The sequence below is a fragment of the Melopsittacus undulatus genome, chromosome 6 (assembly GCF_012275295.1).
Source record: "Melopsittacus undulatus isolate bMelUnd1 chromosome 6, bMelUnd1.mat.Z, whole genome shotgun sequence".
Classification (NCBI taxonomy): domain Eukaryota; kingdom Metazoa; phylum Chordata; class Aves; order Psittaciformes; family Psittaculidae; genus Melopsittacus; species Melopsittacus undulatus.
The window spans coordinates 41,465,162-41,484,813 of NC_047532.1; the positions used below are offsets into that span (position 1 = coordinate 41,465,162).

Below are 19,652 nucleotides of genomic sequence, written 5' to 3' on the forward strand. Positions count from 1 at the left end.
CTCCTCCAGCTTGTTTCTGGCAGTAACTAGTATGTGATGCTTCAAAGGAAGGTATAAACCAGCATGATGTAGCTAACACATGGAGGTGACAAGAGGAATACACTCATGAATGTAGATGCTGCTCTTACTCATGAATATGCTTAAGGCTGAGACACAATTTCCCTTAAATCACCTCTTTTTCTTGTTACCTTACCAGCACTCCCAGCATCCTGGCTCTGGTATGTGAGCCTGCCAGGGAAAGTGCTGTTACCTGCGGGTCCACAGGTCGAAGCAGGGGTGGGGTCCGGGCTGGCTGCACACCACTGATGCTGAAAGACTCCGACCGAGGAGGCAGGTTGGGGTCAGAAATCCTGTTGGCCACCTTATGGGGCATGGCCGGCGAGCTCTGGCGATTGAGCCGGGAGCGTTCCTCCACCTGTGGCAAGACAGGGAGAGTGGGTGAACACCCCATAAAAACTTGTCTCCAATAGAAAACCAAGGTATGCATATCTAAATCATATGAAGTTCTTTTCTCCTCTGGCATATCACATATATTGTATCATCATGGAATCCAAATCCCTCTGAAGATTTTGCAATAAATGCATTTTAAAGACACTGAAAGAACTACTTGTATTTATGCACATAATTCATTTCTGAATATGAAATGAAGAAATAAAGAAAAGGAAACATGACTCTCAGAGGTATTTCTAGAAGATGACTCCTGAGAAGCTCTAGCTTCTTCTCAAATGTATCTTTAAGCAAGGGGACCCTTTTCTTTCACTATTATAAACATCACGAGGAGTGCTTTTGTTTGATCTGAATAAAAGAATAAACATGCCAGCCAGAAAATGGCTGTCTTTGATCTAGATTTAGTAAGTCTCACACCTTATCATGTATGGAAGAGGAAAAACTTCCATTACCAATAGAGAAATAAACCCAAAGCCCACAGCTTTCAATTCCCCTTGATCAAAGTGCAATGGTTTCAGCTAACCCAGACATACGTGCAATCTGCTCCTGCAGTTAGAGACTGTATGCATTGGTATTCATACAGCATATGCTATGCAAAATTTCTGATACCTCAAGATCTGACAGGTATTTTCATTCATGTATCATTACCGTGTTAAATACCCTTAGCATGTCTTGGTTCCACCATGTACAATGTCATGTTAAAAGGCAATCCTTAAAATAGGTTTGCTTGGAAAGAACTGCAGCTGCTTTTTAATTAATAAAAGCCATTATATTAAAAAAATGCATCTTTTCCATTTTCAGATATTGAGCAGGCATCAGATTTAAGTAAAAGTTAGGTAAGAGATTTGTGTTATGGATTTTTTTCTTCCTAGTTCATGAGGGACCATCCAGGACACTGCTGTGTCCTAAGAGGTTGTCACAACTTCCGCAGATGCTGCCCACTGGCTAGCAGAGGCTGCACAGAACTTGGTTTGGTGATGCCTATGGGAGTGGACAAAAGGATGGGAAGGCAAGCAGGGCAGGAAGGAGAACTCCTGAACAAGGGAACAGCAGCATGAGCATTGGGTTGCAGGCATGGCCCAGTACATCTCCTTATCAACCAAACTTTGTCATGAACGACAGCAGGCAGGCACAGTGCTGCTGTCAAGGCCTCCACCTGTTTGCAGGTGCTCTCTGGCACACTGCCAAGCCATAAAGTGCAGCTAATCATGGAGGACGTCAAAGCTTGTGTAGACTAGAAGGCAGGCGAGTGATGAAATGGGGATGTCTGTGTACCGGGAAGGAGAAGAACACTTGGTTTCCCACTGCCAGCATCTCCTCACTAGGACTTTGCTGCACCAGCACAGCAGAGGATGCTCTTGGGACTCTCCAGCTGCACTTCATGAAAGCTTACTGACTCCACCATTAGGCAGAATGAGGGAAAAAGCAGCAAAATCCTGCAGGAATTCATCATCGCTCTGGTTCAAGCCATTTCTAATTGAACTCAAGATTCCCCTCAAACAGGAAACATTCTTAGCAGCTTCTGTGCAGGTCCCAGTGGAATGATGCTAATGTTTTAATACATCACTTCAAAGCAAGAGAAGAATAAAGCCATGGGGACTGCAGGAGAAGCTGATGGCACATGTTGGCTGCTGCAGAGAACAGCAGAGCTTGTGACGCACAGTTGAGCTCTGAGCTCCCAAGAAGCTCTGAACTGTGGGAAAGCACCGCAGAGCCTGGCCACTGCATGGAAAACATCCAGTTAAACCTGTCCCCTCCTTTATGCATGGTCATGTACGGCATACACCTGCCCAAACCTATCCTTCAGCTGACCAAGCTTCTTTGTCACTGAGAAGTTAGGCTCGGTGTTGTGCTTTAAGCCCAGCCGGTAACTCAAACCATGCAGCCACTTGCTCACTCTCCCTGCTCCTAGGGGGGGTGGGGAGGAGAATCTAAAGAATGTAACTCCCACAGGCTGAGATAAGAACAGTCCAGTAACTAAGGTATAATACAAAACTACTACACTACCACCAACAGTAATAGTGATAAGAGAAATAACATGGGGAGAGAATGCAGCTGAACCCAGGACACCTGACTATCTGCATCACTTTGTTTAGCAAATACTGGTCTGTAACAAACAAGCCAGTAATGGAGAAAGCTGCTCATTACAGTACTGCTTAGAGTGCTAATGCCATGTCCCTGGCTGGATCACCAGAGGGTTACAACATGATGTCCAGAAGGCCCAGCGAGTCCTTGATGATGAACCTGGATAAACAGCAGGTCTGGGACAGCACCCTGGCTATATCCCAAGTTAATTTCCAGTGGATAACCCTTCATTCACAAGATGATTAGAAGGGTCAGCAAATGGAGATGTGCATCCATGTGTATTGATAAGACTACCTGATCAGACTGTTTTGTTTAGCATAAAAAAGGAGAAATACTTGACTAAGCTATGAAACATACAGTACAGCCTGGTTCCTAAGCCAGAGCTTTGTCTTCACTGACAGACCAGTCCCTTAACAAGGGGATGTAGGGACATAACATGAGTGGCTACAGGCCTTTACACTCTACCCTGTGTCTGCAGGCCTTGGAGTTATCATGTGAAGACGAGTGAGGTGGGAAAATAAGTGCATAAAGGAGAGCTTTGAAAAGCAGACAAGGGCACGGTGCAAGGAGAACTCAGCTATGGTGATCAAGCTCCTGAGGGAGAAGACTTGAGACCAAAGAATATAAATACAAGGATGGTATGGGATATCATGCAAAATCTTCAGAAAGTATCCTAATAAGATCTGCAGAGCCTCCAGAAATTGTAGGCTGAACACTAGACTTGTCTCTTCATTGTTCTCAAAGGAAAACAAAGTCTCAATATTTCTGTTAAATTAGCATGCATGGGCTGGGTATGGAAATTGCTAAATTGTGACAAGAACCATGGTAGGATGATTAAGTATCAGCACAAGTCTATCTGTATAGCCAGCAAGGACAGAACTTTATGCTGCAGAGTAGCTGAATTGTTCTAGAAGTGTGACGATGCAATAGGTAAAACAGGGGATCAAGGCAAGAGGATTAGTTTAGGGAAGTTCCCAAAGGTATTTTTGTCAAGGCAGTACATCAAACTACTGCTCCCAAGAGCAGAAAGATGCCACACTGGCTGCTTTGAGCATATCATTAGAAATCAGACAGAGTGACACAGGTAAAGAGTAAATGGTTTGGAGAGCTAATTAGTGGAAGCTGGAGATATTCCCCAACAACAGGAAACCTCATCTTCCCTGTGACTTCAGCAAAGGGTATGAGGTGACATTCTGCTGCTCTCATTCATACTGTACACTTCCCAACACTGTGCTTCAAGTGATGGCAACAAATAAAAAGATACCTCCCCCATGGAACAGAAGAAATGGGACTTTGTGTCTGAAACAGAATGCTAAATCCAGCACTTCTTCACACCAGATAAAGAATAAGGTTCCTTTTTATCTCTGCTATGGCTTTGAAGACAGTGCCAGAGGTACTTTCGCAGCATTCCAGAGGATTTATTTAAACCAGGCAATGAAAGACAGTTTATTCCCCTTTCCCTGCCTGCTACCAGCTCTCAGCACTTCTGCAGATGTCCAAGAGAGACCCTATTCTGCACAAAGCCAAAGAGACACCATCCAGGTGGAAACCCCTCATGTTAGAGGTGGCTCAGCACATCTGGAACATCCCATCTGCAGACCCACTTACCAAACCTCTTCTTCCACTGGAAGGGCTGGAGAATGATGCCACAACTCCATGAAAATATGCCTTCTGGTGCATCAACACCAAAAGACTCTGAAGACTAAATTGGAAGGGAACAAAGGAGAAACCCAAGGGAGTATAAAGAAGTGAAAAGACACATCTCTGTCTGTGATGGTTTAGAAAGGTTAAGAACTATTCGTATTATTGACCTTTGCTTAGCAACGGAGAGCTGATTGAATTTCTTGAGCACTTGATGCTTGCAGGTATTGTGGATACAGCCAAGGGTTGTCAAGAGGAAAGACCAGGAGAGAGCTATGTGCTGGATGCATGTCACATCTCTGCCAGGACTAATGGGTGACAGGCATTTGGCAGTAGAGCTGTGATCCTGCTTAGTAGGAATAGGTGAGTTATTATAAGATCTTTCTGCCCAGGGCTGCAAAATTAAACCAACTAAACACAAAGAACTTTGGAAAAATTAATGCAAGAGTGGGCACCAGTCTTACTGGAGCCACCACAAAGAGACTAAGGAGACTGAGTTTGCACACGATCCTGCAACTGCACTGCAAACAATGCATGTCTTCATCTTTTCAAGACTATTCAGCCAGGCAGTAATTAATATTCAAGATCTTACAATTGTTCCAACAATTACCTCTTTTAGCTGGAGAAAAAAAAGAAAACTCTTGATGTGGCTTGCCTTCCTGAAAATCATGAGAGCAGAGCAATCCCAAAAGATACAGTCCTGAGCACGGGAGGAAAGGCTGGCTGATCTCTGCCTATGGTGAACCAAATTAGTGCTCAGCAAGGAACCCTGCTACAATCACACTCTACATCCACCCCTGACCCGCAGTAGGCTTGTGGATATGCCAGGCAGGAACACCAGGAGCTCCCAGTATGCTCACATATCCCCAGATATGGCTGAACCCCTCCAGGAGGGACTCATTTTCCTCCTTGCATGCCCTCATGGAAAAGCCTCCTTCCTTTACTCTCTTTGCTTGCACAAAGGTACACAGAGATGCACACACACTGCCTTGAACTGGGAGTGCTTCCAGCACTGCTAATGGCATTTGCTGGAGGCTGACCCAGCAGAGTGCAATCTGCTGTACATATTTTGGACTGAACTGTGTGCCCAGCCCTGCAGAGGCAGGCAGGCACCCTCTTGCTCCTTACTCTTGCCTACCTCCTTGGCCCACGCTGGCTTCTCGCTGGCATTTATCCCTTCTTTGTAATGGTAGAGAGGTTTCTTCTCTGCTGGCCTCTGGTCCTGTCGCTGCTGCTGCTGCTGCTGCTGCAGGGAGACCAGGTAGTCTCGCTCCTGTTGGAGCTGCCTCTGCAGCCTCTCTGCTTGCCGCTGCTCCTCCAGCTGCTTGCGCTTATACTCCTACCCAGAAGAAAACACAGTGAAATGGATGCCTGGCCAGCCTGTAAACACAGGGCTGCAAACTACAGATTTATCTGTTTGGGCGGAAAATGGGGCCTGAGTATCTGAAAGGCTGTTTCCTGGCAAAGCTCATTGATATGAGAGACTTTGGGGACTGAGCTGTAAAGCATCCCAGAGGAGAGGTAGCTGGGAGGACAGAGCAAACAAATACAGAGTCCTGACCCCAAAATCGATACTTTGCAGCCAGTGAACTGCCCTGTCTACTGGGAACTGGAGGTGCTAGCTCTGCCTCACCAGGGAAGCCCTGCAAAGACCCCTGAGGGCTGACATCTGCTTAGGAGCTGCCATTGACTTTGCCTTGATTTTTCTGGATGGTAAGAACAAAGGATCACCCTGATAAGGTGCCAAAAATCACCAGGTCAGACAAAGCTCAAGTGAAGTCAGCTCCTCTGTAGGGCCAATTTATTCTTTTTGGGAAGGGCTGCACAGCACAGCTAACTGTGTGATCTTTCTGAATCCCTATGGCTCTATGAGTAAATAATTTTGAAAGAGCCATTTTAAAAGGCAAGGGCTTGTCTGAGGGTTTTTCTTTTCCCTAAATAAAATTAATAGCAAGATCAAAAAGAATAATCTCTGCAGATTAAAAGAAAATGCAGTGAGGAAAACAGCTACCAGCATTAAAAGGACAACTCAAAATGAAATTAAATAAAAAAAGAGGATATCTAGAACAAAAACAGCACAGGAAGGAATATACAGTGTTCCTGCAAGGAAATTAAAACAAAGGCCTCCACTTGGAATATGAAAATCCCCATGACAGGGTGGGTTCTTTGGGTGCAGGCATGCGACAGCTCAACCACACTCCAACATGCTGCAGACAACCTTCAAAACTACACAGCAACTAACAGAGCTGCTCCTCTCATGAAGGCACAAGCACGCTGATGCCAGGGAAGGGATGCAACGAGAGCACTGTACACCACAAGGGGACCCAGCTGAAGCAGTGGTGGGGATATTGAGCCATGCTTGTGGCCACAGAGCAGGACAGGAGGCTGTGGTGGTGATAGTGACAACCCCCATGTCTTGGCATGGCAGGGATCACTTAGGTAGCTTGGGTGCACGCAGGCTCATGCGGACACGACATGGGCAGAAAGCAGCAAGCGTGGCTGTGGCCTCCCATTTACCAGAAGTAGTGCTTGCTCCTGCAACAATTGCTGCTGCAGGATCTCTAACTGTCTCTGCTCCTCCTCTAACTGTCGCCTGATGTACTCCTGGAGGCATGGGCAGCAAGGATCAAAGGAAAAAGAGAGAGAAGGTAAAAGAGACAGTATTTCCCAACAGGAAGGAAAATGAGGTGGGCACTTACATCCACCCATCCTGAGAGCCAGTACTCTCTGTCCCTGCCCAAAGAGTCCAGGGTGTCCACCACCCTACAAGGGACCTCTGAGGTAAACAGTGAAAACCACTGGGAAATGGCGAACATTAACAGGGAATGCCATAAACCCCCACCCCAGGAACAAACGGCTGGGAAGAACTTGTATCAAGTGTCTCCACACCTGCGGGCCTGCAAGTGGACCTACACAGAAATATGTGACAGCAGTGGAAAGCAACACACACAGTGTTAACAATTAAGCAATTTGCTCTCAACTAGCACATATTATGAGTGTTTACAAGAAAAACCCTGATTAGAGGAAGAGGTCTGTGCTGAAGACTATTGCCTTGCTCCCACCGTGTTACCTGCTCATGCTCTGCACGTCGCCGCTCCTCCTCCCGTCGCATCTGCTCCTCATAGTGTCGCCGCTGCTCCCGCTCCTGCTGCTTCCGCAACTCCTTCTCCCGCCTCTGCTGCTGTGGGGGCAGAATGCACAGGTCAGCACCCCCACTCCTCTACCTGAGAGTTCTGCACAACTTTCAGGGAGCCACCTCACCCAGCAACCAGCAACACTCCTGTTCACCCTATGAGATGCCTTGCTAGCCGGCAGGTCTGTCTGGGGCAGTAGAGGGGCTTGCTGATCCTAACCCATCCTCATGTGCCCTTGTGCCTAGCACCAACTATGGAGAGCCCACAACATCCTCCTGGGCAGCACCAGATCATGTACACAACTCCATTTCTTCTTCCAAATGCAGATGAAGCTACATGGGCAGTGTGTGGTCCCCACTTGCCCACATGCCTGACTAGTGAGCTCATCAGGTCTCAGACACCCAGGAACTAGACAAACCCATCGCTTATGGGAAACTTGTTCCCAGACCCATGAGGGAGGGTGCTGGGGGAGCTACTGCTCTTGCAAGAGAGCAACACATCCCTCTTAATGTTTGCGAAGACCAGAAGTTAAGACAGAAGACTCAAGATCCTAGGGTTTTCCCTTTCTGTAACACAAAATGATCAGGACGGGAGTGCTTCCCTTGCCACTCTTGCCTCCTGGGTCACATCCCTACTTGCTCTGTGCTGTAGCATCTTTGCTGACAGCAATCCAGAGCGTTTTTTGGGGGGCAGGATGATGACCTAGAGCTTGCTGTGAGCCATCCAGAGTGCCCTGGGGACCCAGGTGGCACTTTCAGCCCTCACCCCCTTTGCTTTTAACCTACCGTAACTCCTCCAGCTCCCAAAACCACCCTGCTCTTTGGTCCTGGGGGCAGGGGCTCGCAGCAAACCGCTGCAACACTCTGCCATAAAGCACAGGGGCTGCAGGCTTCTCCACACCTCAGCTGGCACATCAGCAGAGGGCACTCAAATGCCAGTATTGGCTACTGGGGATCTGCAGCCTGCCATAACTCCATCATGCGCTGGGTGCAGCAACACTGCAGCGCTAACCGGCAGACAACCCGCTGAAGCATAAATCTGGTCTTTTTTCAGCGCTTTTTTGCCTCCTTTTTCCCCCCCGTTGCCGACACAGCAGCTGAGCAGACTGCAGTGGAAAGGCAGGAACTGGAGGGATTGGCAACACCATGCATTCACTAAATCACGTGGAGGGCTGGAGACGGCAGCTGACTACAGCAGCTCTGCCCAAGGAGCTGGCTGTGCTACCCAGAGAAAAAGATGCATCTTTAAACCGCTGCTCTGCAATAATCTGCACTCTATATTCAGGCAGATCTGAAATCTGCATCTATCTATAGATAGCTACCTATACAGATATCTATCCCTGTTATAGGTATCTAGCCATAGATACTATATAGATATTATACAGCTATCTGTCTGTAATAGCTATCTAATACAATAGATAAATCTCTATATAATAGATGTCCAACAGATCTACTTTACCTCTATTACATATAATACATATTATATATATACTCTATCACTATTATAAGACTATAATTCTATTCTATACCTATTCTATATTCTATGTTCTATTCTGTATCTCCATCTCTCTAGAGACAAATATCAATAGCTAACTTTGTAGACTGACACCTATAAAAATAGATACATCTATAGATAGACATGTAGGTACTTTAACAAACATTTAAAGACACACCCACATTTCATGTAGGGAAGAGCCATTGCCTGTCTTGCTGCTATCTCATCCTCAGGTAACATCCATAGCTAACAGGTAACATCCATGCCCAAGGACACTGATTTTCTCTAGCTTAACACTCGAGCTGCAGCATAGCTTCAGTACCACCTATAGCCATATTTATCATTGCTATTCCACTTGCCTCAGGGAAGGAAAATCGTATCAAACCTGAAATAACCTGCCAGCTCCAGACTCCAGCATGTCCTATGCCAGGCTCAGTCACTCGCACTGCCCACGTAAGCTGGGTATGCATGTGTTACTCCACGCGTATGCCTGTCCTTGCTGAGCACAACATGAACGTAGGGCTTTTGTAGGTTTTTGAACTCTATACTACAAACTGTAGAGGAGATGGCACCAGGACACTGGGACATGGTAACTCTGCAGAAGTAATGTGTGATTTTTTTGGCTTTGCCAGTACTCCGTGACCTCCCCGGATGAGTGCTGCCGGTGACAGTCGCTGCTCTATGCGCTCAGGAGCACAGGGCTTTTGACTACAGGTTGAATACATGTTATCTTGAGTTTCCAATCACAGTGTGTATTACACTGGTTTTGGGTTGGGGTTTTTTTTAGTTAAAATAGCATGCTGCTGAATAAAGCACATAATGCTTGTGTAGGCTGGGCTTGGCTGGCAGGAGGCAAGGCCCTGAATGTCACAGCTATTTCTTAAATAAAAATCACCTGATTGGTCTTTATTTCCAATCCTGCAGGTGAACAAAGCCAAACGCCTGCACAAAGGAGAAAAAAGCAATTTTTCCCAGAGAGGGAACAGTGTTAACACTATCCTTCCAGCATACCATGTGCCCAGTGGCCCTGGTGAGCTTGTCCCACTTCTGGCCTCTCTCCTGCATGGCAGCATCAAACCACCAGCCTCCTCTCCTGCACACCTAAAAGCCTATTTAATCCCAGCTGCTAGGATTCAAGCCTCCCAGGCACAAATTTCTTTCAAAGCAAGTGCTGATGCTCTTCTGGATATCTGAAGGATCTCTGTGCCCTGTCATAGTGGGCTCTTCAGGTTGTGTATGTGAACGGGATGCAATATATACATTTATTGAGGCCAGGAGTACAGCACATCCCTGCAGCTCAACTGTGCTTTTGTCAGGTCACATTATAAGCAAGTCATTTGTCATGGTTGCATTATAAGCACCTTCAGCTGAGCACTGCACCACCATCTTAGCAGAGCAGGAGCTGAATTGGCAGTGGCACAGCTGCCTCCCCTGTATGGACCTATTTCAGCAGCTGGCAAACATCTGAAGAGGACCTGGCGCTGCAGTGGGCAAAGCTTCTAGCAGTGCCCCCATCTCCCCTCTACCTCTGCTCATGCCAGTGCTGAGCAGTGATGGGATGATGGGGACCCTGTTTAAAATAGGGACTGAGCTCAATAAGATGCAGCTGGGAACTGCCTGTGAAAGTACATACAAGAAAACACAAAAACAAAAAAAAAAGGGCAGGAGAAGATTCAAAGATCTCTCTTTGTTTGCCTCTTTTTCTGCCTGTTCTTTGCTCTCCCTCTCTCACTGTGAGCACAGACTTCTCATGTTTCTCCAAGCCTGAAACTACTGTGTGTATTTACACTACTCAGATTCATTATCCATGCAAAGCAAGAGTGCCAATTAATTAGGACTGCATTTATATAACTCTGCAGGTAAAGCCATATGTAGCTGCTTCTAAGCCAGAATGGGATCTTATTTGCACTGCACTAGAAATGACAGGTTTTAAATATTGATGAGGGAAAGATGACACATGAAGGTAAAACCTCTGGTGAGAAGGCCCTTGGAGGCCTGGCATAAAACAAGGACTTCAGAGGACCAAGAAAGGACCAAGCTCACATTCCTAGATAAGACACATTCAAGACTACAAGCGACCAGAGAGCTGCAGGCACCCCATGAACCTGGTGAACTCGGAGAGGCACCGACTCTTACAAGTGGAGGCTCATGGAAACCTTGGCTGCTGCTCCCAACCATGAGCATGAGCCAGTAAAGAAATGGAAGGGGAATTCCAAGTGACAAATGAAAATAAATATTCTAGGTAGCTGCATTGCTGTGACAGGCTCATTTATCTGAGCCACCAGGGAAAGAGTGACTGTGGCTGGAACATCATCTTTCCTGACACACCAAGCACTGGAGCACGGAGAAGTGTTTCCCACTGGTAGATTAACTGGGTCAGAACTTCCCACTGTGGCAAATGAGGACCTGATATGCTACGAACGATTACAGGAGCTAATTTTAGCTGGGATCATCATGAAGGGATGCTCCATGCAGGAAAAGGCTCATGCTTCAGAAACTATGAGTTCTACATGTTTTCTAACCAAATCAAAACTAGAGAAATGTAAGCTTAGCACACACTTGTTACTACAGGAGCTGCTATAATGCAATTCTTGGAAATGGGTGCAGGACTGCTACAGTACTCCCAAGCACCATATTACTGAGGAGGCTGTCATCTTAATGAAAACGTTCCTACAAGCTATACAACAACTGCATATGCAGAAGAAAATAATAACCACTATTTCAGCTAACATAAGTTTATCTATAATTAATTGCTTGATTTTATTTAATTTTTTTATTGCTTTATAAGAGCTTCCAGTAGACAGTCTGCTGCTGGTTAACATATAAAGGACCTGCAGCAATTTTTTATCCCCTGAACGTCTGACTCTACAACTTCACTGAATAAACCTCACATGCTAACAGCAAGATGCTTAGATTTGCCTTGTACCTTTCCTGTAAAGATGTGACCTTCATTTTATACCTAGAAAGGAAAAAAATCCACAACATGGCAGAAAAATTAGGTTATATAATGCCTTCCCTGACTACATCTGCTCACTGCTGCCAAGGGGTCTACACAGAGATTTGTCTCACAGGATCCCTAATGCTTCTGACTAGGAGATGTGTTATTCCTACAGCTCAGCTGAAATTCTAGTGGCTAAACTGGTGCAGCAAGGCTCATTTTCTGTGACAGCAACAAATGGAGGGCTTAATAGGACCTATATATATATGTCTAATATATGTATATACAGGGGAAAATTGAAATATATTTAAGCATATTCACAATTCTGCATTACAAAATTATTTTCCTTAGTGCGGTTTGATTTAGTGATATCTAATTCTCCAATATGGGGGGCTCTGGCAGTTAGTTCTGGCACACATTCTGAATTCACGAGACTAACGTTCTGCATGAGGGGAAAAAAAGCTGCAATTTTAGCTCACAAAGATCCTGGTTTTCAGCCAGCCTGGGGATTTTCACTTCCACCACAATTAAAGACAGCTACACCTGAGTGCCTGGAAGAAGATTCAGCCTTACAGAAGGAAACGGGTCAGCTGCTGAAAAAGGAGACGCAAGTGTCAAACAGATGCAAGGAGGCACACTAAGGATGGCAGCATGTCTTGGGGACAGCATTAAGTGCTTCAAGAGATCACCAGAAGACTTCCCCATTTGACTGTTTTATATATATGTTTGATGTTATTGCTGGATTTGCCTAGAAAGTCCCTAAAATGAGAGGTACTTCATAAGAGTTTCAGAAATATTAAGATGACAGACAAAATAGGATTCATTCATTTTGAGCTCTACTAAGCAAGGAACAGACATGGCAGGAGCTCTGTCATTGGCAGTATTTAAATAAAAGATTGGAAAACAACAGAAAAACATCTGCTGAAGGTCTGCACTGACAGAGGAAGGGACAAATCGCCTTTCTCCAGCTCTTTTACTGTGCATCTCCAGTACAAGCTAACTCCAGGCATTTTTGAGCTTGGCATCTTCCTACATCAATCCTTTCGGTGCTGCACTTGGATCCAGTAAATGCACTCACTCAGCCACCTTCACAGCATCTTATAATGAGTCAGAGCTCTTTCTATAAGCACAGTAATATGCCTGGCAGTACAGAACAGGCTGACTTAGGAGCCCCAGAAGCCACCAGCTCCAAGTGTTTATTTATCCTGGATTCTCTAATGGGTTTTAAAGGTCAACTTTGTTTTGAAAATAGACTAACTTGAGTCTTCCACTCATCTCTTCTCCCAGAGATCTGTTGGTATAGTGCTGCCTACTGGAGGCACACCTCATCTTAGTCAGACCATAAAGTAGCATGGAAGAAACCTTGTTCTACTAACCAAAATAAATCCAGAGCCAAGAGTCAACAACTGAAGTCAGTGAAAAGCTAGCATAAGAAAAAGCGGAGGCCAAAAGCCAACAGTCTGGCTGCTGCTGAAGCCTTTGGGTGCCACTGTGATGGGTACAAGAGCTTGAGCAGTGATGCTCTCTGGAGCAAAACTGCAGTGACATAGATGGAGTGAGCTGGGTGCCTCCAGGCAGCGACATTAAACTCAGAGCAGCTGTGATGGTTGCTGTTCAGTACTTCTGTCTGGCTTTCAGATGCTTCCTGCCCCAAAAATCTAGGAAGAACAGACCAAACTATATCTACCACTGGCTGGCTGTGCTAGAAATAGTGGGGCAGCCTAGGGGTGCAACACCCTTCCTGTGTCCCCAGGCAGAGGCAGCATCCCTTCCCAGGGCAGACACTGGGATTCAGTGTCCTGATGCTCAAAGCTGCTTGTGCAGCTCCTCCAGCCCACTCCCTGCAGCAGTGATGAAACTGTTTGCTGATCTCCGCCTCTACTAGTTATTTGGTTTTCCTACAGCAGCCCACGGCAGATACATGACACCCTGCAGCTGGCAAAGCCACAGCTGGCTGTGCTGGGGAGCATCCATCGAACCTCTGCCACAACCTGTTACGTTTGCAACACAAGGTCTGTACCTCTTCAAGGTCTCCTGCTTTAATCCTCACCATAGCAACCTGGCAGTTTCTTACTCACCATGTAAACAGTGTCTAACAGGCAGGTGAGCTCACTTCACTCCATAGCTGGAGACGCAGGTGAAGCTACACCCAGCTAGAAAAACACAAGAAGATGGACACCTAAGAAGATCCTGGGGCAATTGCAGCTGCCAACACAAGGCTGCCCACTCTGCCCTAATCGTGGCTAAGCCCATGGGGATGATCACATGGCTACGGAACTGATGGACAGGGGTGGAGCAGTTGATGTCATCTACCTGGACTTGTGCAAAGTGTTCAACACTGTCCCACATGACATCCTTGTCTCTAAACTGGAGAAACATCAAGTTTGATAGGTGGACCACTCAGTGGATAAAGAACTGGCCAGATGGCCACATGCAAAGAGTTGTGGTCAATGGCTCAGTGTCCAGCTGGAGACCAGTAAAGAGTGGTGTCCCTCAGGGACAGGTGTTGGGACCGTTCTTGTTCAACATCTTTGTCGGTGACATGGACAGTGGGATTGAGTGCGCCCTCAGCAAGTTTGCCAATGACACCAAGCTGTGTGGTTCTGTTGATACGCTAGAGGGAAGGAATGCCATTCAGAGGGACCTTGATACACTTGTGAGGTGGGCTGATGCCAACCTCATGAAGTTTAACCATGACAAGTGCAAGGTCCTACACCTGGATTGGAGCAATCCCAGGCACAGGTACAGGTTGGGCAGAGAAGAGATTCAGAGCAGCCCTGTGGAGAAGGACTTGGGGGTGTTGATTGATGAGAAAATGAACATGATCTGGCTTCAGTGTGCGCTCGCAGCCTAGAAAGCCAACCGCATCCTGGGCTGCTGGGCTGCATCAAAAGGAGCATGACCAGCAGGTCGAAGGAGGTGATCCTGCCCCTCTACTCTGCTTCTGTGAGACCTCACTTGGAGTATTGTGTGCAGTTCTGGTGTCCTCAACATAAAAAGGACACAGAACTGTTGGAACAAGTCCAGAGGAGGGCCACGAGGATGACCAGGAGACTGGAGCACCTCCCATATGAAGACAAGCTGAGAAAGTTGGGGCTGTTCAGCCTGGAGAAGAGAAAGCTGCATGGAGACCTCATAGCAGCCTTCCAGTATCTGAAGGGGGCTTACAAGGATGCTGGAGAGGGACTATTCATTAGGGACTGTAGTGATAGGACAAGAGGTAATGGGTTAAAACAGGGGAAGTTTAGATTGGATATAAGGAAGAAATTCTTTACTGTGAGGGTGGTGAGGTCCTGGAATGAGTTGCCCAGGGAAGTTGTGAATGCTCCATCGCCAGCAGTGTTCAAGGCCAGGTTGGACAGAGCCTTGGGTGAGATGGTTTAGTGGGAGGTGTCCCTGCACATGTAAGGGGGGTTGGAATTTGATGATCGTAAGGTCCTTTCCAACTCTAACTATTCTATGATTCTGTGATCACACCGGTGGCCCATGCTGGGGCAACCAGAGGATGCCCCTTGGTTACAGACCCACTGTCTTTCCCCACCTCTCCAACATGGCAGGAGTATGAAACCTCCTCTTTGCCAGCTTTACTCCAGAGGTATCTCCTTTTTAATTTAGGACTGAAAATTGTAAGGCAGCTGGAAAGCAGGCAATGGATGAAGAACCATGGGGGGCTGTTAGAGCCACCAGAAACAGAGGCATTGATTTTAAATCCTGGCTATGATGGCATTAGCTTTTAACGACATGGGGGAAAGAAGAGGGAAAAGGGGCAGAGCCCAGGGGAGCTGTGCACAGCCTGGCCCCACAAAGCAGCACCTCTGTAGCTCAAAGCACAGCTCACCAGCTTACCAAGATTAGTCTTCCATTCAAAACTTGCCTGAGAAGCAGCAAAGAAATAGAACAATTTTCTTCATGTGAAGAGAATGTATTAATTCAGCATCAAGCATTGTATTCATTACAGGATTGCAGCTAATCTGGTGTCTGCTTTTATTCTATTGTTGTTCTGATACTGTACTGCTTGCAGCAAGCAGACTGTGACAAAGGCTTCCTTGCCACAGTCCTCAGATAAATATCCACTGGGGCAGAGGATTTTGGGTATGTCTCTGTGCAGATCCTGACCTCTCTCAAAGCAGCTCATCAGCTTTGGGAAGGGTGCAGGACGCAAACAAAGCCTGACCTACAATGTACTGAGCATACGATGCTCTGTGCTCTGACATGACAGACCTACATGTTTACCAGACTGAAAACATGCTTTGCCTGGGACTTTCCTGTGCTGTTTTTCACCCTGGAGGGGCTTAGAGGACCACCTAGAAGAGGGGCTACGCCATTACCATCATCATCACCATCAGCTGCCTGAAATTCTTTCCTGTGTGTGCTCCTGGCCTGGGAGCATTACCCAGTGCAGAGAGAGTCAGGTTAAACATAACAGACACTCTGACTCCTGCAAAGAAAGTGAGTGGCTGCTCTAATAGTCCATTTACTGCATGTCTTTTTTTCAGACACAGTAGTGACCCCTTTGGAAAGCTAATCTAATTACCATTAACATATGAACCCTTCAATCAGACACTTGGGATGAGTTCAATGCAAGGCAACAGGTGTCTTTATGTGAAACCCCATCAAAACCCCAAAAGCAGGGGAAAAGCTCCCTTCCTTTTTTTTTTTTTTCTGGTTGACTTCTGCAATCTAAGAAACAGGAGCTAAACCAAAAGCAAGTGCTTTCTACAGAGTACGCAGCCAGACTGAACAGCTCGGGGACACCCAAAGTCAAATCCTGCAACTGGATTTTAAATGGGGTGTATATTTTTCTGATCGATCACATTTGTAGCTGGTATGTTAAGACAAGGGTAGTGAAATCTTATCCTTTGGGGCACATATGGATCATTGCACAAGTCAGGCAGGCATCTGCCCCTCCCCTGCAAGAGAAATTGTAATTGGCAGGGACTGGAAGGACTGAAGCTGAAATTAGGGACTAAAGGGAACGCAAAGTGGCACACAGATGTGGTGAAAGGGAGCTTTTCAGCTTTTCAACTGTAACAGTGCACAGTAACAAATAACAATAATGTACTTGACAGATGCCTAGACCAGTAAGAGTTTTGCCCACTTCAACTGAATACAGCTGTCACCCCAGTAATGAGCTAACTCTACTCAGTAGTTCCAGGGATCCCTTTAAGTTTGGTATTTCAAGGGTTTATTTATAGCAAACCGTCACTGTTACCTTTGCAAGAACTGGCAACACTTCCTATGGTGAGGAGTGGCTGGAGGTGGGTATGCAAAAGAGATGAGCAGGGGGCTTTGACCAGTCTAACAAAACATTTGGGGTTATGAGCTAGAAAGGTTAGGGCATGGTCATCTTAAACGAGGCTGAGAACAGTCACTTGGGAACTGCTACCAGAAATCATGCTGTTCCACCTGAAAACATCCTTTACCAGTCCACGGCTTGGCTCTGGCCAGTTACCTCCTCCAGCCTTCGCCTCTGCTCCTTCTGCTCCTCAATCCGCTTCTGCCGCTCGGCCAGCAACTGCCGCTTATGCTCCTCATTCTCCCGCTGCTGCTGCTCCAGCTGCTGCCGGCGCAGCGCCTCTGACCGCTCCTTGTTCGCCAGCTGTAGCCTCAAGAAATCCCGTCTCAGTGTCGACTCCCCCGGCAGGTTTAGGATGGAGCTACATAGGAGAGAAGCATCAGAAAAGAATCCTTTCCTGCACCCTTAAACCTCTTGCCATGGGGACTTCTGCATGATTTTCCAATGTGGCCCCTCTCCCCTTCATCCTAACAGCATCCAAACACCTGACAGAACTTGGGCAGCAACGGATGGAGGGATGGGGGGACCACACATGTTGGGGCACAGCAGCATTGCTCACCAATAATTCATTTGCTAAAGGCTTCCTTTACATTAAGTTTCTAATCAAAGCTGCTTCTGCTTCAGTGGCACACACTGAAGCCATTCGCAAAGCACATTTAGCATGAATCATTGCCAGCTATTAAAATATTACATTATCTCAGTGCAATAATGGAATAACTTGATACGCATTTACAATGGCCTGAAATTTTTACCAAAGAAAGTTCCAGCCCTACCACGCTTGCAGCAGCTCTAGAGAGGTTCCACAGATAAAAGTTATGCTGAAATAGGGAGTTACACTTGGATGTAAAGAACTGCATTTTAAAAGAGTCTTCTTTAATTTCAACTCACATTTTTTACACATCTGAATAGCCACATTTCCATGACAGCACCACATTCTGCTGCAGATCCCACACGTGATAGGGTACCTGGCTGGGTTCCCCAGCTTTTAGATAGGGTGACCTAGAGCATCAGTTTATATCCACATGCCATCCAGCAAAGGGAATATACTCTGTTCTGCCAGGAAACAGGACTCAGTGTTCAGACCGTCCTTTTTCCATTTCTAGTTCACGTCAGTCTGTAATCCAATCTGATTTTATAGAGTTACGGACACGTAAGGGCATAAATGAAATGTTGATTCTTACCTGGGCTCTCCAGAGTCATTTTCCTCTTCCTCCTCCTCACTTCCACTGTACTCGTACTCTGTCTCATCTAGGAACAGAATTGCTCATCAGTGTCCTTTGCTGGACTCACTTGTTTTTCCAGTGGCTGAAAACCCCAGAGCTCTATAGGCAGGACAGACGATTCTTCGTCTCACATGGCAAAAATAGGCAGGATCATTTCTCTGCATCTTCTGTTTTTACAGAAGGCTGCAAGGCCAGGGAAGCACAGGCAGTTTTCCTGGGTACTGGCACCTCGAATGCCTGTGCTGCAATCAGGGGAAGAGGGCTGCAGTCTTGGCTGGAGTGCTGCAAGCAGCACCAGCACAGTGAGCAATGGCCCCAGCAGCCACAGACACTCAGTGTAAAGACATGGGTGTCCATAAAACAAGGATTCATCTCTGTATGACAGTGATTGATCCCATTCTTCACAAGGGTTCTTCAAAGGGAGGAACACCACAAGCTATTGAAGCCACAGGCACTGGAAGGTGGGATTTAACTATGTCTCTGAAGGCACCAACTCCTCTCTCCCTAAACATATGCTCTTCCTATGCAAATCCATGTATTTTCCAAGCAATGAAGACATATATGTAAAAGCTCAACTTCAATGTTGTGTTACATACTGTGATTTCTATTGGGATACCATCTTTATCAGTTTAAGAGAATTATAGTAAAAGAAAGACTTGCATTTGTCCAATTATTCTCCATCTCTAGGGTCCAACCTTCATCTGCCAGACTAAACACATTTAATACTTCACTGGGATCCCATTTTATTGTTTTGATTGTAGTGAAATTTATTACAAGGGGCTGGAAGGTATGCATGAAAAATTAATACCACTACCAAACAAGAGGAGAAACAGCGATATTATTAATTTGCTGGATTTTACATATGAGCTTTCAAATTAAAACTCAGTTCACAAGCAGCTGAATACTTCAACACGTTCCTTTGGCTACCTATCTTCATTCCAGAAGACTTTGATAGAGCCTGGAGAGTTCACTGGAAACATTCAGTTTAATATGTTATTCCTAGTCAATGGAATTGTTTTGGTGCAAGGGTCTTATCTAGATGTTCCTTGTCACAACTTTGCTCATTGCTGGTGCATCATGAATGTCACACAGATCAACAGACTTGGCATGAAATATGTGAGCTACTTAGCAGCTTCTCCCTCCCACTTGCCAGTACATACATATGCAGATGTAAATTTTATACACACGTTTTAATGAATCAAAGCTTAAATGTTCCATGTGCAAATTACCACCTGAACAAAAAAAGACAATTTTTCATCAGAGGAAAAGAAAAATATTTCAAACCACTGATTAGTTCTAATGAGTCACCTGTAGGTTCTGTATGAACACTGACGGGTTTTGACAAGGGTATTTTCAATGACTGAGAGAAATCAAATCAAACAAAATAATCTGAC

At 46.0% G+C, this 19,652-nt stretch overlaps 1 protein-coding gene across 5 annotated transcripts in view; it reads right to left on the minus strand.

Annotated features, from left to right (window-relative positions):
• Positions 1-19,652, minus strand: part of TNIK (TRAF2 and NCK interacting kinase) — a 161,369-nt gene that overhangs the window by 32,138 nt on the left and 109,579 nt on the right. For 3 of the 5 annotated variants that reach the window (XM_031047056.2, XM_031047060.2, XM_031047059.2), the window contains exons 11-16: positions 18,217-18,283; positions 17,192-17,396; positions 7,244-7,354; positions 6,691-6,777; positions 5,312-5,512; positions 251-415 (exon numbers count right to left, since the gene is read on the minus strand). In XM_031047056.2, coding sequence (XP_030902916.1) covers positions 251-415; positions 5,312-5,512; positions 6,691-6,777; positions 7,244-7,354; positions 17,192-17,396; positions 18,217-18,283 — 836 coding nt within the window. The remainder of the gene's footprint in view (positions 1-250; positions 416-5,311; positions 5,513-6,690; positions 6,778-7,243; positions 7,355-17,191; positions 17,397-18,216; positions 18,284-19,652) is intronic. The other 2 variants (XM_031047057.2, XM_031047058.2) reach the window with 2 other exon arrangements.